General features: G+C 41.7%; 1 protein-coding gene across 3 annotated transcripts in view; it reads right to left on the bottom strand.

Annotated features, from left to right (window-relative positions):
* CTNND2 (catenin delta 2) overlaps positions 1-21649 on the bottom strand; it is a 1117159-nt gene that overhangs the window by 296696 nt on the left and 798814 nt on the right. For all 3 annotated transcript variants that reach the window (XM_027980164.3, XM_027980165.3, XM_042233932.2), the window contains one exon: positions 4962-5094. In XM_027980164.3, coding sequence (XP_027835965.2) covers positions 4962-5094 — 133 coding nt within the window. The remainder of the gene's footprint in view (positions 1-4961; positions 5095-21649) is intronic.

Genomic DNA, 21649 nt, shown 5'->3' with positions numbered 1-21649 from the left:
ACAGTCTATGGGGTCGCAAAGAGTCGGACAAGACTGAGCAACTTCACTTTCACTTTTCAAGCACTTCCCAAAAATGCTTATCATATATACACACTATATACACACATTAGCAGATTTTCATGTCTAAAAACTACCTACATTATCGAAAACTCAACTTATTATGACGTTCCCAACGACTTAGGAGACAGTGTGGATGGCAGACATAGTTCAAACATAACTGACAACCATCCACACCCATCACGCCTCTTGCCCTTTAAAGCAGGAGAACCTGCCTACAGATCAGTCACTCATCATCCATGGAAATGAGCTGCGCCAATATGGTGTGTTTGCTACAACGACTGGACCCTCTCCTTCCACTTTCTCTTTGCCCCACCCTATTTCACTCTTTTTAAAAAATATTTATTTGGCTGCACTGAGTCTCAGTTGTAGCACGTGGGATCTAGTTTCCTGACCAGGGATGACACCTAGGTCCCCTGCACTGGGAGCATGGAGTCTTAGCCTCGGGACCACCAGGGAAGGCCTCCCTCAACTGCTTCTCTTCTGATCTTTTCTCCATCTAACTTTGAACTGTTGTTTGCATGATATCCTCCTATTCCAATTTTAGGACACTTGCTGGTCTTCAAAGCATTTCCTAACTGAATGTCCAAGCCCAGGTCAGGGCACCCAGTGGATCGCAGACTCTCTCGCAGTCACTGGTGGTTCCTGAACTGACCATGCCCATTCTTCTCCCATCAGCTCCACCTCCTTGCTGTCAGGGAACAAGCAGTCTGCCTTAAACCCAAGTTCACTGGACCAGTAGGAAAAGTTTGGGACAGTGCTTCTGTCTGCTGATTTATGGGAGTGAATTCCCAACTTTATACCTATGAGATCTGGCATCATCATGAACAAAGCTGAATTTCTTGGCTTCATTAAGTGAAAACTGTACAAAGCCCTGTAATAAGGAATGAGAAAGGCATGATTTATGACCCTCCACATACAGGAGATTTAATTCTGCCTTTTGCTCAATGGCCTATCCATTGTGCAGGCAAAGTCAATACCAATAATGAAATGTAGACTGAAGGGCTAAATCAATTCAATAAAATGCAATAGAAAGACTAGAGGACTGAGTAAATTTGGAAAGGCTGGTGCCTGCAAGATTAGTATTTGGACAGCAGGTAATTACAAAAATCAATGCCTGTATATGAAAACATGACAGGCAGCCATCTGTCATGCAGGGAGAACCACTACTGAAGGTTTAGGCTTGAATTAGGATGAGAGAACAATACAGGTGTGTGCAAAGTCCTGAGTGTATTCACACTGAGATGTGTACACATCTGAGTGTGTGTGTGTGTGTACGCATGAGCACACACTGTCCTCCCTTGGTGACTGAAGGAGACATGAAGGGAAACTCCATGTGGCTCACTCTGCATTTTATGTAGGCCTCCTGCATCTGCCCCGCTCCTCTGGCTCATTTCTGCTAACTCTGATCTCATTTTGTTAGGCTGTATGCTACATCACCCTTTCCTTCCTCGTCATCACAGTCTCCCAGGTACCCCAGGCACCACTATCACGAGGCCCTGGCCATGTCTGCAGTCTTTAGGAGGTGGAGCAGAGGAACAAATGCCACTTGAACCACAGCTCTAAGAACCAGGTGTCAGGAGAATCTCCGAGCAGTAAGAAGTGATACAGGCAACCTCAAGGGCATCTACAGCAAAATTAAAAACTGATCACAGGTACACACAACCTACACATACACGTGCATGCTTAGTCGTGTCCTACTCTTTGTGGCTCCATGGACTGTAGCCCTCCAGGCTCCTTTGTCCGCGGACTCTTCCAGGCAAGAATACTAGAGTGGTTTGCACGCCCTCCCCCAGGGGATCTTCCCAACCCAGGGATTAAACCCCGATCTCTTGTGTCTCCTTCATGGCAGGCAGATTCTTCACCACTGCACTGAGAAGCTCAGCTGTACACACATATGTAAGATAAAACAGTGTCTTAAGTATCTAACTGTGCTCCTGGACAAAGATGTGTATGAATGAATGAATACATCACCACTTAGCAGTTTGCATCCATTAAGTCATTTAGTCCCTATAAGGACTCTACAGGGGAGGGATCAGCATCTCTGTTTTAAAGATAAGAAAGGAGGCTTGAGTGGACAGTTCTGTTCAAGGAGAAACAGCTGGTGAGCAGGGAAGTGAAGTTGGACAACGTATCTTTCTGACACTGGTGAGTGTGCTGGTCACCCCCTCCTCACACCACCGTTTTGTCTCCCACAGAACCCAGGATGCTTCTAATGTGACCACACACAAGCCCACGTTGGGCACCACTGCTATGAAGTTTCAAGGCTGGTCATGGCTCACATAGACAGAGGCAATGACTTTGAACTTGCCCAGGTAATGGCGTCTGCACGGACCACATGACGGCCTTGTTGATGTTTGGCCTCTGACAGCTCTGTCCCTTCTGCTCGCATCCGAACAAGCTGATGACAAATCTCTGATGCCTCCTCCTTTGGTACCAGAAGTTCAAACCATAGAAATACTGTCCCCAGGTAAGAACCCCATCACAGGGCAGGCCATATCTACCGCCTAACCCGCTAGGCATCCTTTCCTGAGCTCTCCACTCACGTTCAGTCCCGTGTGGAAGCCGCCATGCTCGGCTACATTAGCCTCATTACGTGAGTAACTGGCCTTTTCATACCCTCATGGGGTGTGTGTGCTGTCCTCAGTCGTGACATCAGAACCAGATTTGGGGACGAGTCCATCCTGCTGCTGCGGTTGCCACAATATCTGTGAATCCACTTTACACCCATCAAGGGATGAGATTCTCTCATGGCCTCTAGAAAAACCCTCAAAGTTATAATCTTTGCAAAATGATGGCATGTGATCCCTCAATCGGAACTCTCTCCTTCATTTTAAATGGTTATTTTGTTTTCTACTAAAGGCTGAGAATGACTAAGAGAACTGCCACTTGGGACAAGAGCCACATAATTCAATTTATCCTCAGATCATTTTAATAATATTTTTTGACATTCATATTTTAAAAACATAAAAATAGTAAAAAAAAATCTATCTTAGATGAATAATAATTTCTTTTATCTCAGCTTTGGCATTACCGATACTTGGTACTGGATAATTCTTTGTCCAGGCTGCCCTTCCATTACAGAATGTTTTCAAGCATTCTTTGTAATTGAACAAGACCATATGGTGCCTGTTGGGGACAGATCCTCCATTTTTTCCACCTGCTTCTTTGTAGAAAAACTTTAGCCAAAGAATATATTTAATCAGAGAAGTGAGAAAATGCAGAAAGGAAAACCGTCAAGTGAGACAAAATAATAATAGTTTAGCCATTTAACATAGTCAAGGACCTTTAGTTCCCCTTAAGGGCTATACATAATATTCTGAGTCACATCCTCTGAGCTGTTTTGTAGATACTGAAACCCCTGCCAGGTGGAAGCAGTTGATTGCATGATGACCAGACTGTAGCCATGACATTAGTTGCTCTATCTTACACAGTTCCGAGAACTGACCTCAAGGAAACAAGAACAAACCGACCCTGGAACTGAAGATGAACTGTACTTAAAATCAAGATGGTGCTGATCAGATCACTGCATGCCCAATTTCACGATGACTGTCAGAGCAGACTGTGCTGTTTCTGCAAGTAAGCCCCATCTCCAACCTGTAATCCTGGAAATCCCCCCTTTAAAGCTCCTGCTTCCTGATCAGCAGTTGAGAGTTGGTTTTTGGACATAAGTCCACCTTCTCCCAGGTTGCCAGTCTCCTGAATAAAGCAACCTTTCTTTCCTGCCAACACTTGTCTCTTGAGTACTGACTTTTCAGAGGTGAGCAGCCCAGCCTGAGTTGGGTAACACATGACTGCCACCCACTAAATGCTAATGGCACACCACAAATTTTTTCTATTCTGACAACCAAAGATGGCTCCAGATGTTGTGACATGTCCCTTGGGAGGCAAAATTACACCTGGTTGCGAATCACCACTTTATATACATTCCACAAAGAAATAGGACTTTTCTGATAACAAAAAGCATGGGTCAAGCCCTTTGTAGTCCCAGGGGAAGAGAAACAGAAAAAAAAAAAAAAAGATGAAAAGCTACTAGTCCATACACATCCCAATGCAAGCAAGCACCATCCATAATAAATTGCAATTATATCTTCAAATCTCTGCTTTCCACCCTTAAACCTATTTAGTCTTATCTCCCAAATTCCTTACATGCTATGGAGATGACTCTTAACAGTTTATAAAATCTTTTTTAAAAATTTGATTACTCAGCTGCTCATATGCAAATGCTTGTCCCTTGTCTAAAAAAAAAAAACATCAGAGTTGGCTGTGCTGACCACTGTGATTTTCCAGAAATATCACATACCACAATTTGTGCACTTTGAAGTATTCCAAAAATTTTGAGCATGTTAACAACTGTTTACATGATGAACACAGAGAAGAGATTCTTTAATGGAATGCATATATCTGTATCATATCCACTGGTACATTTGCAAATGGTTCAGAAAGTTTGGTTATAACACAAAGCTGGTTTATTGCCTAAAATTTCCCACTTATCAATGAGTTTTCCAGGAAGACAGTTGATACCATAAACTGATGTAGCAATCTTGATGTAATTTGAGGAGAACATGAAGATGCTTTGTATTTCTTTAGAATTTAGGAGCAGAGATGACTCCAGAGGTGGATTGAGAAGAAAAATGCAAATTATATCAAAAGTTTAGCATTTGATACTCTCATCTCTGTGGATATTAGTGTATATCCTTGGCCCTCTATTCCTTCAGTATTCAAATATTAAAAAAGAAGAATGTATATATAGGCATGCCAAACACTTAGCTGAAAAGTGTGGATCTAAGATTTGATAGCATAACTTTAAGCTTCGAATTTTTTTTTCCCATTCAACAGTACTCTGAACACCTAAGCGATGATGAATCTGACATCAGTCATTCATGATTCCAAGTAGTGCTTACCTCGGCTTTAATTTTGTTGTCTCCAAAACAGAGGTGCTGTAAATAGGCTGCAGCATTAGACTGGACCGAAGGAAACTGATGTTGCAACATCTGTATCACTTCAGGTAGCTCCGGGTCTCTCCATCCAAATTCTCTGAACAAAAGGAAAGCAGGAGAACATGAGAGAAATCCCGCAACTGGTAGCCTGTGGTCAACTCATCTATGTAACACCTGTGAGAGTTTACATGGGAATATTTCACAACTGATTGTCCTGGTTTTCTTACAGGACAATGTTGTTGCTTAGACACTAAGTTCTGTCCAGCTATTTACGATCCCCCTCCCCCCAGGACTGCAGCACGCCAGGCTCTTCTGTACTCCATTATCTCCCAGAGTTTGCTCACATTCATGTCCATAGAGTCAGTGATACTACCTAACCGTCTCATCCTCTTATATTTCTTACACATCCACTGACTTAAAAAAGGATTTGAAAAGATTTCCTTGAGCAAATGGTTTGTAAGTGTATATATATATATACACATACATATACATCTAGGGCTTCCCAGGTGGTACAATGGTAAAGAATCTGCCCATCAGTGCAGGAGATGAAAGAGACATAGGTTCAAGCTCTGGGTCAGGAAGATCCCCTGGAGTAGGAAATGGCAAACTACTCAAATATTCTTGCCTGGAAAATTCCACGGACAGAGGAGGCTAGCAGGCTGCAGTCCATGGGGTTGTTAAAGAGTCAGACACAACTAAGCATGCATGCACATAAACTTATATAACCTTAAATGTATCACTGAAGTTACCATGTTTATGAAGACTGAAAAAAAAGGTCTTAAAATGGCACGATCTTACTAATACAGACATTTTTCATTTGGACTTCCGTAGATAATTTACAAGATCACATTTATTTTCCAAAATATTATTTCAACAGTCTTGGGCAGGTATAGCATTTAGTTAAATTATCAGATAAGAGAAAATATAACTGAAAGAGTCCAGCCTAAAATGTCCTGATACCAGTTATGCCATATTTGTTATATTTATGGTTAATATTGCTATTATCATAATCTCTTCTTTTAAAAACATACAGACTCCCTAAACAATTTTCTGAGGATAAAAGTATAGTAACAAGAAGCTTTCATAAGAGGAAATTATTTATTTAAAATGTTAGGTTTATTCAAACAAATTTTATGCACGGTGCATTCTTTTTCTATATCCTCTTATTTATATGTAAGTTACTCCAAGAAGCTAGGTGTTTATTTAATTTTGAGAAACATGCTCCAGGATACTTAAATCCATCGTAAAACACATGGGTGACTGTACCATTATGTATATGAATACTCTTTCATGAAATTCACCAACTCAACCAGTTAGAGCAGCGATCCCCAACCTTTCTGGCACCAGGGATTGCTTTCATGAAAGACAATTTTTCCATGGATCGGGGTAGGGCAGGGCGATGGGGGGTGGATTCAGGATGACTCAAGCACATTACATTTATTGTGCACTTTATTTGTATTATTATATCAGTTCCACCTCAGGTCGTCAGGCATCAGATCCTGAAGGTTGGAGACCCTTGAGTTAGACCACGACACTGACATGGTTGGATATAAGGATTCCACGTCTGAAGCAGTGAATCAATTTTTAACAGAGAAATAAGAAAGCAACCCGTGAGGCCACAGATGAAAACCTGACCCCTTGAACCACAAAAGGCTACTATTTATCTGAAGGATAGGCTGGAAGAGACTTGAGACAGCTTGGCAGCACCCACTTGACTCCCAGAAAACAACTCAAAAGCATACATCCTATTGATGCCAGGTCAATGCTGTCATCTCAGAAGAAGAGTCATGAAAAATGGGACAGAAATGGAGCAGACAAAGGTTAAGAGTTTCCTCGTAGACTCTAACCTTTATCTTTTCTTTATCACGCCTGGTAGAGGTTGTCAAGTAAATCTGGAAGCATGTCGGTGCTGCCTTACTGCTACTGAAGATGATATTCAATAGGATTTCTTTTGAATTGGCTCAGTTCTTAAAGGACTGGATGGTGTGAGGAGCACCTTTGCTATAAAACATACTCAAGTGGTTGCTGATAATGGACCAACTATTGGATCTTCTTCAGCTAGGTGATCACAGTGAAAAACAATTATGGATGAAAACATAGGAAGCTTGTTTTTCTTTTTAATTGAATTTTCTTTCACTGCATGATTCTAAACCACCTCAATATGCAATATCCAGATAGCACAGTCTTTTTTCTTATAATAGCAGCCTTTAAAAATTATATCCTTTGTTCAAGTTAAATCAAAACCTACAGAACACCTATAAATTATATGCTGGATGACTAATATGAATTCAGGTAAGCCCATGCTATTGGAAAGTGATTAGTAAAGGATTCATTTCTGTCTATTTTACTAACCTGACGAGAACTGCTCTATTAGGCTTATATGGCATAGATAAGAAAGTCTGTGAACAAGGGTATAGGAGGAACAGTCTTAGGGCACTTGGCTTGCTTGTGCATACCAGATGCATACCAGACTACGTGCATTCACACAGAGCCCAGGATCAACAGAAGGAAAATTTCAAGAGTCATACAAGCCTCTTTTTCTGGAATGGTTTTGTTTCACTTAAAAGAGATTCTGCTCAGATTTTGTGTTTCCCATGGAGATGGACTCTAGAGAAGAGCTGGACAAAATAAAACGTCTGTCTTATTTGGGCCAGAATTCAGTACAAGGCATGGATTCTTTATACGAGGTCTCTCTCTTTTTTTTTTTTTTCCAACTGAAGTATAGTTTATTTACAGTGTTTTGTTATTTTCAGGTGTACAGAAAAGTGATTGATATATAATATATATATTCTTTTTCAGATTCTTTTCACTTATAGGTTATTAGAAAATACTGAATATAGTTCCCCATGCTATACTTGCTCCTTGCTGGTTGTCCCTCACATGAGATTTTAATCCTGAAGGACAAGCAACGTTCATAAGACAAAAGAATTCTGGTAAAAAAAAAAAAATCAGCAAAAGAACAGCATGAGGAGAGACACTGGGTCATAGAAGGCTGACAGATTCAGGGAAGGTGTGCATTCAGCCAAGATGGCTATGAGACAGGAGCCTGCAGGAAGCGGGTTACCCAGGCAGGGGGCGGTGGAAACAAAGCTGGAAAGCAAGGTTGGTGTGAGATTGCGAAGAGCTTTGCACTCAGTACAAAACATCTGGGCCTGGTCTGTGGTCAGAATTGTGAAAGAAATCTAAGGAAATTCAGATGTGTTCAGACTTACAGAACAGACATCTTAAGTAATACTGCGAGTGTGGGCTAAAAGTCAGTGCCGAGGTTCCCTGTTCAGACCGTGGCATGCTTTAATCCTTAAGCCTTATGTAGTTTCTTTTCATTTCATGGAGGAGGAAATTAATAGACTTAGAGATGTTCATAAACGTAAGAGATGGAGCAGAAATAAAACTCTGGCCATCTGCTTTTGAATAGATATAATCATATAACAATGATGCTTACTGTAATTGCTGTCTTGAAATAAAGTCTAAAAGTCTAAAAAATAAATACACTTAAAACTGCATCCCCAGGGGACATCTGACAAGGTCAGAAGACAGTTTTGGTTGTCACAACTGGAAGACGGTATTGACATCCAGGGAGCAGACCCCAGGAATCCTGCTCAGCATCCTATATTGCACAGACAATTCCCTACGACAAAGAATTATCTGCCCCAAAATTTCACTAGAGCCAAGACTGAGATACCCTGGTCTAAACATGTTCTGTTATTTGATCATTTAAAAAAAATTATTGTAATATAGCTGCTTTATGATGTTATGTTAGTATCTGTTATACAGCAAAATGAATCAGCCATATGTATACCCATCATCTCCTCTTTTTTGGATTTCCTTCCCATTTAGGTTACCACGGAGCACTGAACAGAGTTCCTTGGGCTATACAGTAGGTTGTCATTAGTTATCTATTCAGTTATAAAAAGGAATGAAATTGTGATATTTGCAGAGACATGGATGGGCCTTAGAGACTGTCATATAGAATGAAGTAAGTCAGAAAGAGAACAATGAATATCATATATTAACACATATATCTGAATTCTAGAAACCAAAATGATACAGATGAACTCATTTGAAAAGTAGAAATATTTGATCATTTTTTGTTGAGCAGGTTACAGATCTCTTATTTCTTGATTACTGTGGTAGAAGAGGCAAGAGTTCGGAACTTAAACATCTGGCTTTCTCCCTTCTAGATTACAAATATATATAGGAGAGTCCCTCAGTGCTTGCTGGTATTGGTTTCCATGGATCAAATATAGAGAATAATGTGGTCTATTTCACAGAACTTCTTTTTAAAAGGCAGCATAAAACATGAAAGTGAAAGTGCTGGGCAAACTATTAAAAGCTATATGTGTGTGTGCATGCTAAGTCACTTTAGTCATGTCTGACTCTGCTTGACCCTATGGATTGTAGCCCACCGGGCTCCTATGTCCATGGGATTCTCCAGGCAAGAATACTGGAGTGGGTTGCTATGCCCTCCTCCAGGGGATCTTCCTGACCCTGGGATGGAATCCACAACTCTTAAGTCTCCTGCATTGGCAGAAGGGTTCTTTTACCACTAGCGCCACCTGGGAAACCCCCAAAGCTAGGTATATACTGCATGTATATACTGCTGCTGCTGCTGCTGCTAAGTCGCTTCAGTCGATATATACTACTAATTGTTATCCTAAGACTTATAAGGGGTGTACACACACACACACACACACACACACACACATTTAAACTTTTTGGAATACCACTTTTAAAAAAAAATAAACTTTTACTGTTGTACATTATACTTATTGGAAGGAATCTAAGTGTAAGAAGAGACACTGTTTTAGCCTGCAGTAAAAACTGTACATTAAAATGTGCCATTTTGGAAAAAATTTCTCCACCTAACCCCTTCAGAGGCAAAGTCTTAGCTCAAGAAGAGTTCTTTGTACGCAGAGTTGGTTCAAATCCTGCTCCATATGAATTCTCCTCTTCTATGTGTCTTGCTTGCTGCTGATCCACCACTGGCTGGCATAAATATCCATGGAGTTCTACTATTACAGTGAGATTATAATTCATACCTTAGAGTATTGTGGGATGATTAGAATTACTATATATGAACCCCTTAGAGCAATGTCTGGCACAGTGTGGGCCCTCCAGAAATGTCAGGTATTACATATAACTAGATGAAGAAAAGAAGAATAGAAAATAAGAACCATCTACAATTTTCTACAGAAGCCCAGCTCATATCTCTCATTCATTACTGAGCTTCACTTTAGAAATGTTTATGGAACTGGAGAATATGTAAATGTAACCTTTTCTCCATTAAAACTTGTCACACAGACCAACAATATTGTGACTCGGTCCTCACTCTTATAAGGACTCTCTGAGTTGCTAAAATTACAAGGCACTTAGCACACAGCTAAACAGCAAACAGTCTGAAATTTGTTACCATGTTAGGCTGGCACCGCAACCAAAGAGCTGATGTCCTGTCACAACATTTTTATCAAGTTTACTTCCGTGTTGAAAAGAGCCCCAGGACAATCAAGAGTCTTCGGGAATCCACACTGAGATTTTCAGCAAAGCTTTATGTCAGAGGGACAGAGTTCAATTTGATTGCAAGGTCAATAAACTCCATGGGAAGCCACGCTATGGATATTAATTAAACCTATGAAAATCTCAGCCATTTATAATCATCTGAACTCTAAAAGTTTTAAAGACCATATTGGCTTTCCCTTACCATCCAGAGACCACAAGGTGAGAAATTTTGTTTTTTGACTTTGTCTTGTTTACAAGATAAGAGTGAAGAGGCCGCAGAGCCAGTGGTCACAAGAATAAGTTAGATGGAAAGATTTCTTTGTTTTATTTTACAAAATGGAGGTATCTTCATGCTTGTTGATAGATAAGAACTTATCCAACGATAAACACACAGAACCATGAATATTTTAATTTTCATCCCTGAAGAGTGTGTCACCAAACAAAAAGCTGCTCTATATATATATGGTTAATCGCTACAAAGCAGAGACATCACTTTGTCAACAAAGGTCTGTATAATCAAAGCTATGCTTTTTCCCATAGTCACGTATGGAATTGAGAATTGGACCATAAAGATGGCTGAGCACTTTCGAAATGTGGTGCTGGAGAAGACTCTTGAGAGTCCCTTGGACTGCAAGGAGATCAGGCCAGTCCATCCTCAAGGAAATCCATACCGAATATTCATTGGAAGGACTGATGCTGAAGCTGATGCTCTAATACTTTGGCCACCTGATGCAAAGAGCTGACTCACTGGAAAAGACCCTGGTGCTGGGAAAGACTGAAGGCAAAAGGAGAAGGGGGCAGCAAAAGATGAGATAGATAGTATCACAGACTCAATGGACATGAATTTGAGCAAACTTTGGGAGACAGTGGAGGACAGAAAAGTCTGGCATGCTGCAGTCCATGGGGTCAGTGAGGCCAGTGGCCATCGCCTCCTGCCATATTCCTGCAAGCGGCCTGGCTGCCTGCCTGACTTTGGAATTCACTCTTCTAGCCAACTGGAGAGGCCATGCGGGATGCACAGGGGACACGGCAAAACTTCCTGTCCTCAGAGAGCCTTCTAATGGTAACCGGGAATTAATTACCGAAAGCAAAAATACGTTATTTGCCAGAGAGTGACAGTGTGCACTGGGTTGATCAATATTCCTCCAAAATTCATGTCCACTTGGAACCTCAGAATTTAACCTTATTTGAAATAGGGTCTTTGCAGATATAATAAAGGGTCAAGAAGAGATCTCACTGGATTAGGATGGGCCCTAAATCCAATGATAGTGTCCTTATAAGAGACAGAAAAGGGCATGCAGAGACAGAGAGAGGAAGGTGATGTGAAGATGGAGACAGAGACTGTAGGGATGTGGCCACAAGTGAAGGAATGACAAGGATGGCCAGAAGGAGAGGGGAGGCCAAGCTTGGTTACTCCTTCAGAACATCTAGAAGGAACCAACCCTGCCAACACCTTGATTTCGGACTTACGATCTCCAGAACTCAAAAAGCATAACCTCTGCTGTTTTAAGCCACCAAGTTTGTGGTACTCTGTTACATTAGCCACAGGAAACTAACACAAGTTTGATGGGAAAGATGAAGCTGAGCAGATATAGGCAAAACATGTGTGTGTGTGCTTGTGTGTTTGTGTGTGCATGGAGGGGGTTGTTACTGCCAACACAGTGGCTATGGAAGACCTCCCTGAGAAGGTGACCTGGGGCACAGACTTACACGTGGTGTTGGGTTGAAGGAATGTTCCAGAAAGGGAGAATAGTGACAAGACCCTGAGGCAGGTGCTTGCTCGGCATGTCAGAGATGAGAAGGTGAGCGTGTGAACTGGAGCGTGTCCTGGAGACCGTTATGGGACAGGCAGTGGGGCCCAGATCACAAGCCTTTGTCAGCCTCAGCAGGCTGCTGGCTTTTGCTCCAACTGATTCAGGAGCCATCCCAAAGTCATAATCTGGTTCATATTTTTAGAGGATCACTTTGTCCGTGCTTGCATGAATGTATATATCTGTCAAATCTCATAAACAGCAGGTCTGATCTTACATTGGGTTGGGCAAACAATTCCTTTGGGTTTTTCCATAAGATGGTGCGAAAAACTGGAACAAACATTTTGACCAACCCAATATCTTGCTAAAGTTGGGCTTACAAAGGGGATCCCTCTGCCTGTGGTGTTGAGAACAGACTCTAGGCGGGCAGGATGGAGGCAGGGGCTTCTGCAGGGATCCTGGTGGGGGTAACGGTAGCTCAGCAGAGGGTGCTGAGAAGTGGAGGGAGTTTGGATGCATCCTGAAGGCAGAGGCTGCAGTGGTCCCTGGTGGGCTGTGTGTGACGTGTGACAGAAAGAGACGCCCAGTGGATCCCTCCTACAAGCCCAGTCTTTCCCCACCCCCTGGTCCACATGAACAGGTGACCCCTGCTGCCTTGTATCTCAGGCCCAATCTGGAGGCAACATGGGGGACTGGAGTTTATTATTTCAGAATAAGAAGTTTCAACTGTCAAACATTCCATTAAGCTAAAGTGGAGAGAGACAAACAGTAAAATGATGAGAAAATTGGTTATTTCTGAACTATTATGGGTAGTAGGTGCCTTGAGATGCCAGAGATGCTCAGAGGGCTCCAACAAAACCTTGGGTACACCAGGACCCAGAGACCCCACACAGGCAGTGCCAGACCTGACTTTGACTGCTTGAGTACCTCCTGCAGAGGCACAGGGCAGCAGTAGCCTTCTGCAGGGGCAGGGGCTCTGCGTGCAGTGCAGCAGACCTGTGTCACGCAGTATGTGGCATAAGCTCTCTTGGAGGAGGTTGCCATTAATCCCACCATAGAGCCACCGAGCAGATGACCCACAAACTGCAGAACAATTATACCAAATAAATTCTCACACTATTAAGAAAGTTCTAGAACCCACAACAGATTTCCCAACCTGGGGATCTGGCAAAGGGACTGAGAAACCCCAGGAAATTTGACTTTAGAGGCCAGTGAGATTTGATTCCAGAACTTACACAGGACTGGGGAGACAGACTCTTGGAGGGCACAAACAAAACCTTGTGAGCACCAGGACCCAGGAGAAAGGAGCAATGACCCCACAGGAGACTGACCCAGACTTGCCTGTGAGTGTCCAGGACTCTCCAGTGGAGGCATGGGTCAGCAGTGGCCTGCTACAGGGTCAGGGGCACACAGTACACAGTGCGTACACAAGACCTTTTGAAGGAAGTCGCCATTATCTTCATTATCTCCACCATAGTTTGGTCTCAGGTCAAACAACAGGAAGAGAACACAGCCCCACCCAACACAGCCCCACTCAACAGAAAATTGGATTAAAGATTTACTGAGCATGGCCCTACCCATCAAAACAACACCCAGTTTCCCCCTCATTCTGTCTCTCCCATCAGGAAGCTTCCATAAGCCTCTCAACAGAGGGCTGACAGAATGAAAATCACTATCACAGACAACTAACCAAATTGATCACATGGACCACAGCCTTGTCTAACTCAGTGAAACTATGAGACATGCTGTGTAGGGCCATCCAAGACAGACGGGTTATGGTGGAGAGTTCTGACAAAACGTGGTCCCCTGGAAAAGGCAATGGCAAACCACTTTAGTATTCTTGCCTTGAGAACTCCATGAACAGTATGAAAAGGCAAAAAGATAGGACACTGAAAGTGAACTCTCCAGGTTGGTAGGTGCCTAATACACTACTGGAGAAGAGTGGAGAAAAAACACCAGAAAGAGTGGAGATGGAGCCAAAGCAAAAACAACACCCAGTTGTGGATGTGACTGGTGATGCAAGTAAAATCTGATGCTGTAAAGAACAATATTTCATAGGAACCTGGAATGTTAGGTCCATGAATCAAGGCAAATTGGAAGTGATCAAAAAGGAGATGGCAAGAGTGAACGTCGACACTTTAGGAATCAGTGAACTAAGGTGAACTGGAATGAGTGAATTTAATTCAGATGATTATATATATTCCTATGGGCAAGAATCCCTTAGAAGAAATGGAGTAGCCTTCATAGTCAAGGAAAGAGTCTAAAACACAGTACTTGGGTGCAATCTCAAAAGTGACAGAATGATCTCTGTTCATTTTCAAGGCAAACCACACAGTATCACAGTGATCCAAGTCTATGCCCCAGCCACTAATGCTAAAGAGGCTGAAGTTGAATGGTTCTATGAAGACCTACAAGACCTTCTAGAACTAACAATCAAAAAAGATGTCCTTTTCTTCATAGGGGACTGGAATGCCAAAGTATGAAGTCAAGAGATATCTGGAGTAACAGGCAAGTTTGGCCTTGGAGTGCAAAATGAAGTAGGGCAAAGGCTAACAGACTTTTGCCAAGAGAATGCACCTGTCAGAGCAAACACCCTCTTCCAACAACACAAGAGAAGACTCTACACATGGACATCACCAGATGGTCAACACTGAAATCAGGTTGATTATATTCTATGCAGCCAAAGATGGAGAAGCTCTATACAGTCAACAAAAACAAGACCGGGAGCTGACTGTGGCTCAGATCATGAACTCCTTATTGCCAAATTCAGATTTCAATTGAAGAAAGTAGGGAAAACCTCTAGACCATTCAGGTATGACCTAAATCAAATCCCTTATGATTATACAGTGGAAGTGAGAAATAGATTTAAGGGCCTAGATCTTATAGATAGAGTGCCTGATGAACTATGGAATGAGGTTCGTGACATTATACAGGAGACAGGGAGCAAGACCATCCCCATGGAAAAGAAATGCAAAAAAGCAAAATGGCTGCCTGGGAGGCCTTACAAATAGCTGTGAAAAGAAGAGAAGTGAAAAGCAAAGGAGAAAAGGAAAGATATACCCATCTGAATGAAGAGTTCCAAAGAATAGCAAGGAAAGGTAAGAAAGCCTTCCTCAGCGATCAGTGCAAAGAAATAGAGGAAAACAATAAAATGGGAAAGACTAGAGATCTCTTCAAGAAAATCAGAGATACCAAGGGATAACTTCATGCAAAGATGAGCACAATAAAGGACAGAAATGGCCTGGACCTAACAGAAGCAGAAGATATTAAGAAGAGGTAGCAAGAACACACAGTCAAATTATACAAAAAAGATCTTCATGACCCAGATAACCATGACAGTGTGATCACTCACCTAGAGCCAGACATCCTGGAATGCAAAGTCAAGTGGGCCTTAGGAAGTGTCACTGTGAACAAACATAGTGGAGGTGACGGAATTCCAGCTGAGCTATTTCAAATCCTGAAAGATGATGCTGTAAAGGTGCTACACTCAATATGCCGGCAACTTTGGACAAACTCAGCAGTGGCCACAGGACTGGAAAAGGTCAGTTTTCATTCCAATCCCAAAGAAAGGCAATGCAAAAGAATGCTCAAACTACCACACAATTGCACTCATCTCACACGCTAGTAAAGTCATGCTCAAAATTCTCCAAGCCAGGCTTCAACAGTACATGAACTGTGAACTTCTAGATGTTCAAGCTGGTTTTAGAAAAGGCAGAGGAACCAGAGATCAAATCGTCAATATCTGTTGGATCATCGAAAAGCAAGAGAGTTCCAGAAAAACACCTATTTCTGCTTTAGTGACAACACCAAAGCCTTTGACTATGTGGATCATGACAAACTGGAAAATTCTGAAAGAGATCAGAACACCAGACCACCTAACCTACCCCTTGAGAAATCTGTAAGAGAAATCTGAAGCAACAGCTAGAACTAGAGTGGAAGAACAGACTGGTTCCAAATCGGGAAAGGAATGCGTCAAGGCTGTATATTGTCACCCTGCTTATTTAACTTATATGCAGAGTCCATCATGAGAAATGCTGGTCTGAATGAAGCACAGGCTTGAATCAAGATTCCTGGGAGAAACATCAATAACCTCAGATATGCAGATGACACCATGCTTACGGCAGAAAGTGAAGAAGAACTAAAGAGCCTCTTTATGTAAGTGAAAGAGGAGAGTGAAAAAGTTGGCTTAAAGCTCAACATTCAGAAAATGAAGATCATGGGATCCGGTCCCATCACTTCATGGGAAATAGATGGGAAACAGTAGAAACAGTGGCTGACTTTATTTTCTTGGGCTCCCAAATCACTACAGATGGTGATTGCAGCCATGAAATTAAAAGACGCCTGTGCCTTGGAAGATAAGCTATGACCAACCTAGACAGCATGTTAAAAAGCAGAGACATTACTTTGCCAACAGAGGTCCATCTAGTTAAAGCTATGGTTTTTCCAGCAGTCATGTATGGATGTGAGAGTTGGAGTATAAAGAAAGCTGAGCACCAAAGAATTGATGCTTTTGAACTGTGGTGTTGGAAAAGACTCTTGACAGTCCTTTGGACTGCTAGGAGATCCAACCAATCCATCCTAAAGGAAATTAGTTCTGAATATTCATTGGAAGGACTGATACTGAAGCTGAAACTGCAATAATTTAGCCTACTGATGTGAAGAACTGACTCCTTGGAAAAGACCCTGATGCTGGGAAAGACTGAAGGTGGGAGGAACTGGGGATGACAGAGGATGAGGTGGTTGGATGGCATCACCGACTCGATGGACATGAATTTGAGCAAACTCCAGGAGTTGGTGATGGACGGGGAAGCCTGGCATGCTGCAGTTCATGGGGTTGCAAATTTCGGACACGACTGAACTGAACTGAACTGGACTTAGGTACCTTGAATAAATCTTAGTCCAGAAATGGGCTTCTAGGAGTTGAGAGGTGACAATAATGTAAAATGATCACAGAAAATTTATGCCAATATTTACCATTTTTAATCACATGTCTTTTAACTATTAGTGAAAATCTGCTTCAACTGAAGACTTCTAAAAGCCCATTAGATTAGAAAGAATATTATCACTTTTATGGTAACACCTCTTCAATAACAATTAAGTTTTAAATAGTACTTATTTATTCATTAATACAAACATGCTTTTTCAATAAAAATATGCCCCAGAATGAAAAATGAACTTCATACATACCAGCATTTAGTTGCCCTGGAAATTCTAACAGGGCGTGCTTACTGATAATAGCTCAAGGGAAAAAATAACAAATTAGTACCCATAAATTCCTTGCAATCCATAATGACTTTATGGAAAATTATATTCTATGACCATGGGTCCATTTTAAAATTAATAATCCATGATGCTTAGAAAAATCATCTCTGAATCTTCAGTGTCAACAAGAGGGATGGCATTTGATGCCCAAGATCTGGGTTAGGACTACATGATTCAAATTGTTTTAAGCAAGTATTTTTCTTGTCAATATCAGGAGATCAGGATTTTGCCTCAAGATTAGATCAAGAAGTTGAGAAAAAGCCACAGAGGTATTGATCATCCTCGAAAGATTTTATGTATTACGTGTGTGTGTGTATTAAAGGGAACTGAGTATTAAATAATGGACTAGAAATACACTGTGCAGAAATCATAGAATGCGGCACACTTATCAATTAGGCAATCTGACAATTCTCTGAGAGAAAATTGAAAGCGTTTTAATGATTCTTTTTATGAAAACTTCTGAACTGCTGACAGAAGTCACAGTTATATTGGGACATATGTTCTAAACACAGAGACACCATCTCTTAAGATTCCACGGGAGGCTCCATGTTGCTAGAAGTGACGATGTGTCCCATGGCACCTGTGTCTTTACAAAGTAAACTGTGAGCACACATGTGAGGGCTGATTGAGGAGTCCAGTCTGGGTGATAGCAATTTTTTACCATACCCATTGTTGATTTTAGTCCTGCAAATATTTGACGCGTTTATTTCCCACATACAATTTCATCTCTGTTACCTAATTTTAGTTCTCCAAAGGATGACAACTTAATTTACTTCAGATAACATTGAACAGAGATACTTCCTTTAAATAAACGCTTGCATGCTACATGCTAAGTCGCTTCAGTCGTGTCCAACTGTTCTTTGTAACTCTATGGACAGTAGCCCTCCAGGCTCCTCCGTCTATGGGATTCTCCAGGCAAGAATACTAGAATGGGTTGGCATTTTTTCCTCCAAGGGATCTTTTTGATCCAGGGATGGAACCCACGTCTCCTATGTCTCAAATTCAAGGAAGCAGAACTGCTATGGGTTGGGTTCCTGCCAGGATGAGGGAGGCATTGCGTGACTGAAGATTCTTACTGAGAAGGAGCAAAGCTCAGACCATGACTGGTGAAGAAACTGCAGTCATTCAAAGGAGCCAGGGTAGGTGGTTGTTTTCATTAGTTCTTTGGTTCAGACAATGCTCCTGTTTTGTCTGTGTTCAGACATAATTACAAGGGGCGGGGCCGGGGGAGGGGCTTGATTGTGTCTTGAACCATCACTGCGGTTCATCAGAGTGGCCTCATGTGATGTTGACATTCTGTGAAATCATTTATGCTCAAGAGAAAAACACCAAGGTCTCACTGGGGATGCCTGATCAGCTCTGCTCCTCCTTGGCTGTGAGGCATGGGCTGCCCATGAAGAGAACCAGGGGGTCACAGAAAGGGAAGGGAAGGGAAGGTGCCAAAGACAAATGTTCTTTTCTGGCTCTGAATGCCTCTGCAGAGGTGGCACTTTGAGGGTTGACATGGTGTTCTTAAGCTCCATCAGCATGATATCAAATCCACATTTGAAAAGAAAAAGAAAGAAAGGAGAAGAAACCAGGGGCTCCGCCTCCATGAAGCTACCCTCCAGTTCTCTTTGTATCGCTGATGGGAATCTGGTTATTCTGAAACCTTACAGACAGCAAGTCTGACCCTTGGGTATAAACTCCTGATGAATGCCTTCATGTACCACGTTTGTTAGCATTTCTACTCTGTGGTTATTACCTGAAATGTCTTAGGAATGGGAGGAAAACATCTAGGTGTTGTTTCTTAGTGGCCAGAACAGGGAAAAATACAAATTGCAACTATCAACATTTAGTTAGGTTTGCAGTGCCTAGTGCCCATGCCAAAAACATGCCTAGCTGGGTCTATTGTTTTACTTTGCCCTTAGAGGGATCCTAGAGCTGTGACTACCCTGGGTAAACTCTTGGTATTAACCCTCCCTCCAAAAAATGAATTAAAGTGACTATGTACACATTCACAATTCTTTATCATGATTAGACATTGTGTGCAAATGAATTCCATCCATAAATATTCTCTTTCATCATATTTCACAGTGCCTTTGCCACAAAACTTTAATTTACCTCCATTTCTGATATTTGGATATATCTGAGTATAAGATGTAATGAATAAATTAACCTTTCATTGTGAATAAAACAACCCACTCGCTATTTATTAGTAGTTCTTACAGATGATGGGTGGCAGGAGTAGGGGCCAGGCAGCTGTATACTATTATACTAGAAGATTCCATATACGTACAACCGAATATACGTCAGAGCTTCTTTATGAAGTGCCATGGTTAAAAAAAAAAAAAAAAAGGTGTTTCTTTCAAGATGGTAGTGTTCAATTACCTTTAATTTCTGCACATTAATGAGGTCTTAGATTCTTAGACTATGCTTTTATTGCCTCTCTGTCTGCCTGACTCTCAGGAGAATGGCTGTGACTCATCTGAAAATACACTGAAAACTTTGCAATGAGTTTAAAGTCCATGTCTGTTATCATTGCCATGCTGCTGCTGCTAAGTCGCTTCAGTCCTGTCTGACTCTGTGCGACCCCATAGACGGCAGCCCACCAGGCTCCGCTGTCCCTGGGATTCTCCAGGCAAGAACACTGGAGTGGGTTGCCATTTCCTTCTCCGATGCATGAAAGTGAAAAGTGAAACTGAAGTTGCTCAGTCGTGTCCGACTCCTAGCGACCCCATGGACTGCAGCCTACCAGGCTCCTCCGCCCATGGGTTTTCCAGGCAACACCACTGGAGTGGGGTGCCATGGCCTTCTCCAGTATCATTGCTATAGACTTTTACTATTGAAGGTGAGGGAGATGGGTGGACAGGGCTGATAAAAGAGTTTTCATCACAGGAGAAAAGAGCAAGTGGCAGATAAATATAGTTTTGTTTACAGAAATAAAAGCATACAGTATTTCTTTTACTTTTTTTTTTACTAATTAAAAACTATAACTGAATAACTCTGCTGCATACCTAAAACACAACATTTTAAATCAACTATACTTCACTAAAAAATAAAGTAATTAGAAAACAATATATTTTCTTCAGTAAGCATTTATTTATTCCCTAGAAAAACATTGTTTTAAGTTCCACAGCAAACTGAAGCCACAGGGAAACAAATAATTTGGCTCTTGAAGAAAACTAATTTAATATTTAATTGTATAATCAAGTATTTTTTCTTTGTGAAAAGTGACTGGACACAATAAATGGGCAGAACTTGACATTATTTAATTTCAGAGGTTCTTAGAGTTTCCCAAACTTCATGGCTCCCTCTGTGTCTGTAAGATTTTCCCATGGTGCCCCTGGACCGAAAGAGATGCCTGAACTTTTCATTCTAAGGAGTCAGGTGAGAGGGGCAGGTGGGGAAGATAAATTAGAGGTTTGGTATTAATAGATATACATTACTACATATAAAATAAGAAACAATAAGATCCTACTATATAGCACAGGGAACTATACTCAGTGTCTTATAATAACTTAAAATGGAAACAAATCTGAAAAAAGACTATATGTGCATATATATATACACACACATACACACACACATATATATATGTACACATGGAGCTTCCCCCATGGCTTATCAGGTAAAGAATTCACTTGCAATGCAGGAGCCAGAGGAGACACAGGTTTGATCTTTGGGTTGGGAAGATGCCCTGGAGAAGAAAATGGCAACCAACTCCTGTATTCTTGTCTGAAAAATCCCACGGATAGAGGAGCCTGGCAGGCTACAGTCCAAAGGGTTACAAAGAGTCGGACAGGACTTAGCACACAACACCCCCATGTACACACACATATATATACACACACAGGCATATACACCTGTGTGTGTACACACACACACAACTGAGTCCCTTTGCCATACAACTGAAACTGACACAGCACTGTAAATCTCAAACCTGGATCTCCTGCATTGCAGGCAGATTCCTTACTGTCTGAGCAACCAGGAAAGCGCCTAAGTCAACTACACGTGCATAAACTTTTTTTTTTAAGTGTCTGGTCCAAACAACTCAAGAGTTGTCTCTTTCCTGATGAGCTAGAGCCTTCTGGGCCACACACAGCTTCTTAGACCTTGGTATCAGACACTGCTGTCTTCAGTTCCTCTTGCATCAATGTTCAC

This window comes from Ovis aries, chromosome 16, assembly GCF_016772045.2.
Source record: "Ovis aries strain OAR_USU_Benz2616 breed Rambouillet chromosome 16, ARS-UI_Ramb_v3.0, whole genome shotgun sequence".
Lineage (NCBI taxonomy): Eukaryota > Metazoa > Chordata > Mammalia > Artiodactyla > Bovidae > Ovis > Ovis aries.
The sequence above is the reverse complement of the archived record's forward strand: the minus strand, read 5'-3'. Positions and strand labels throughout refer to the sequence as shown.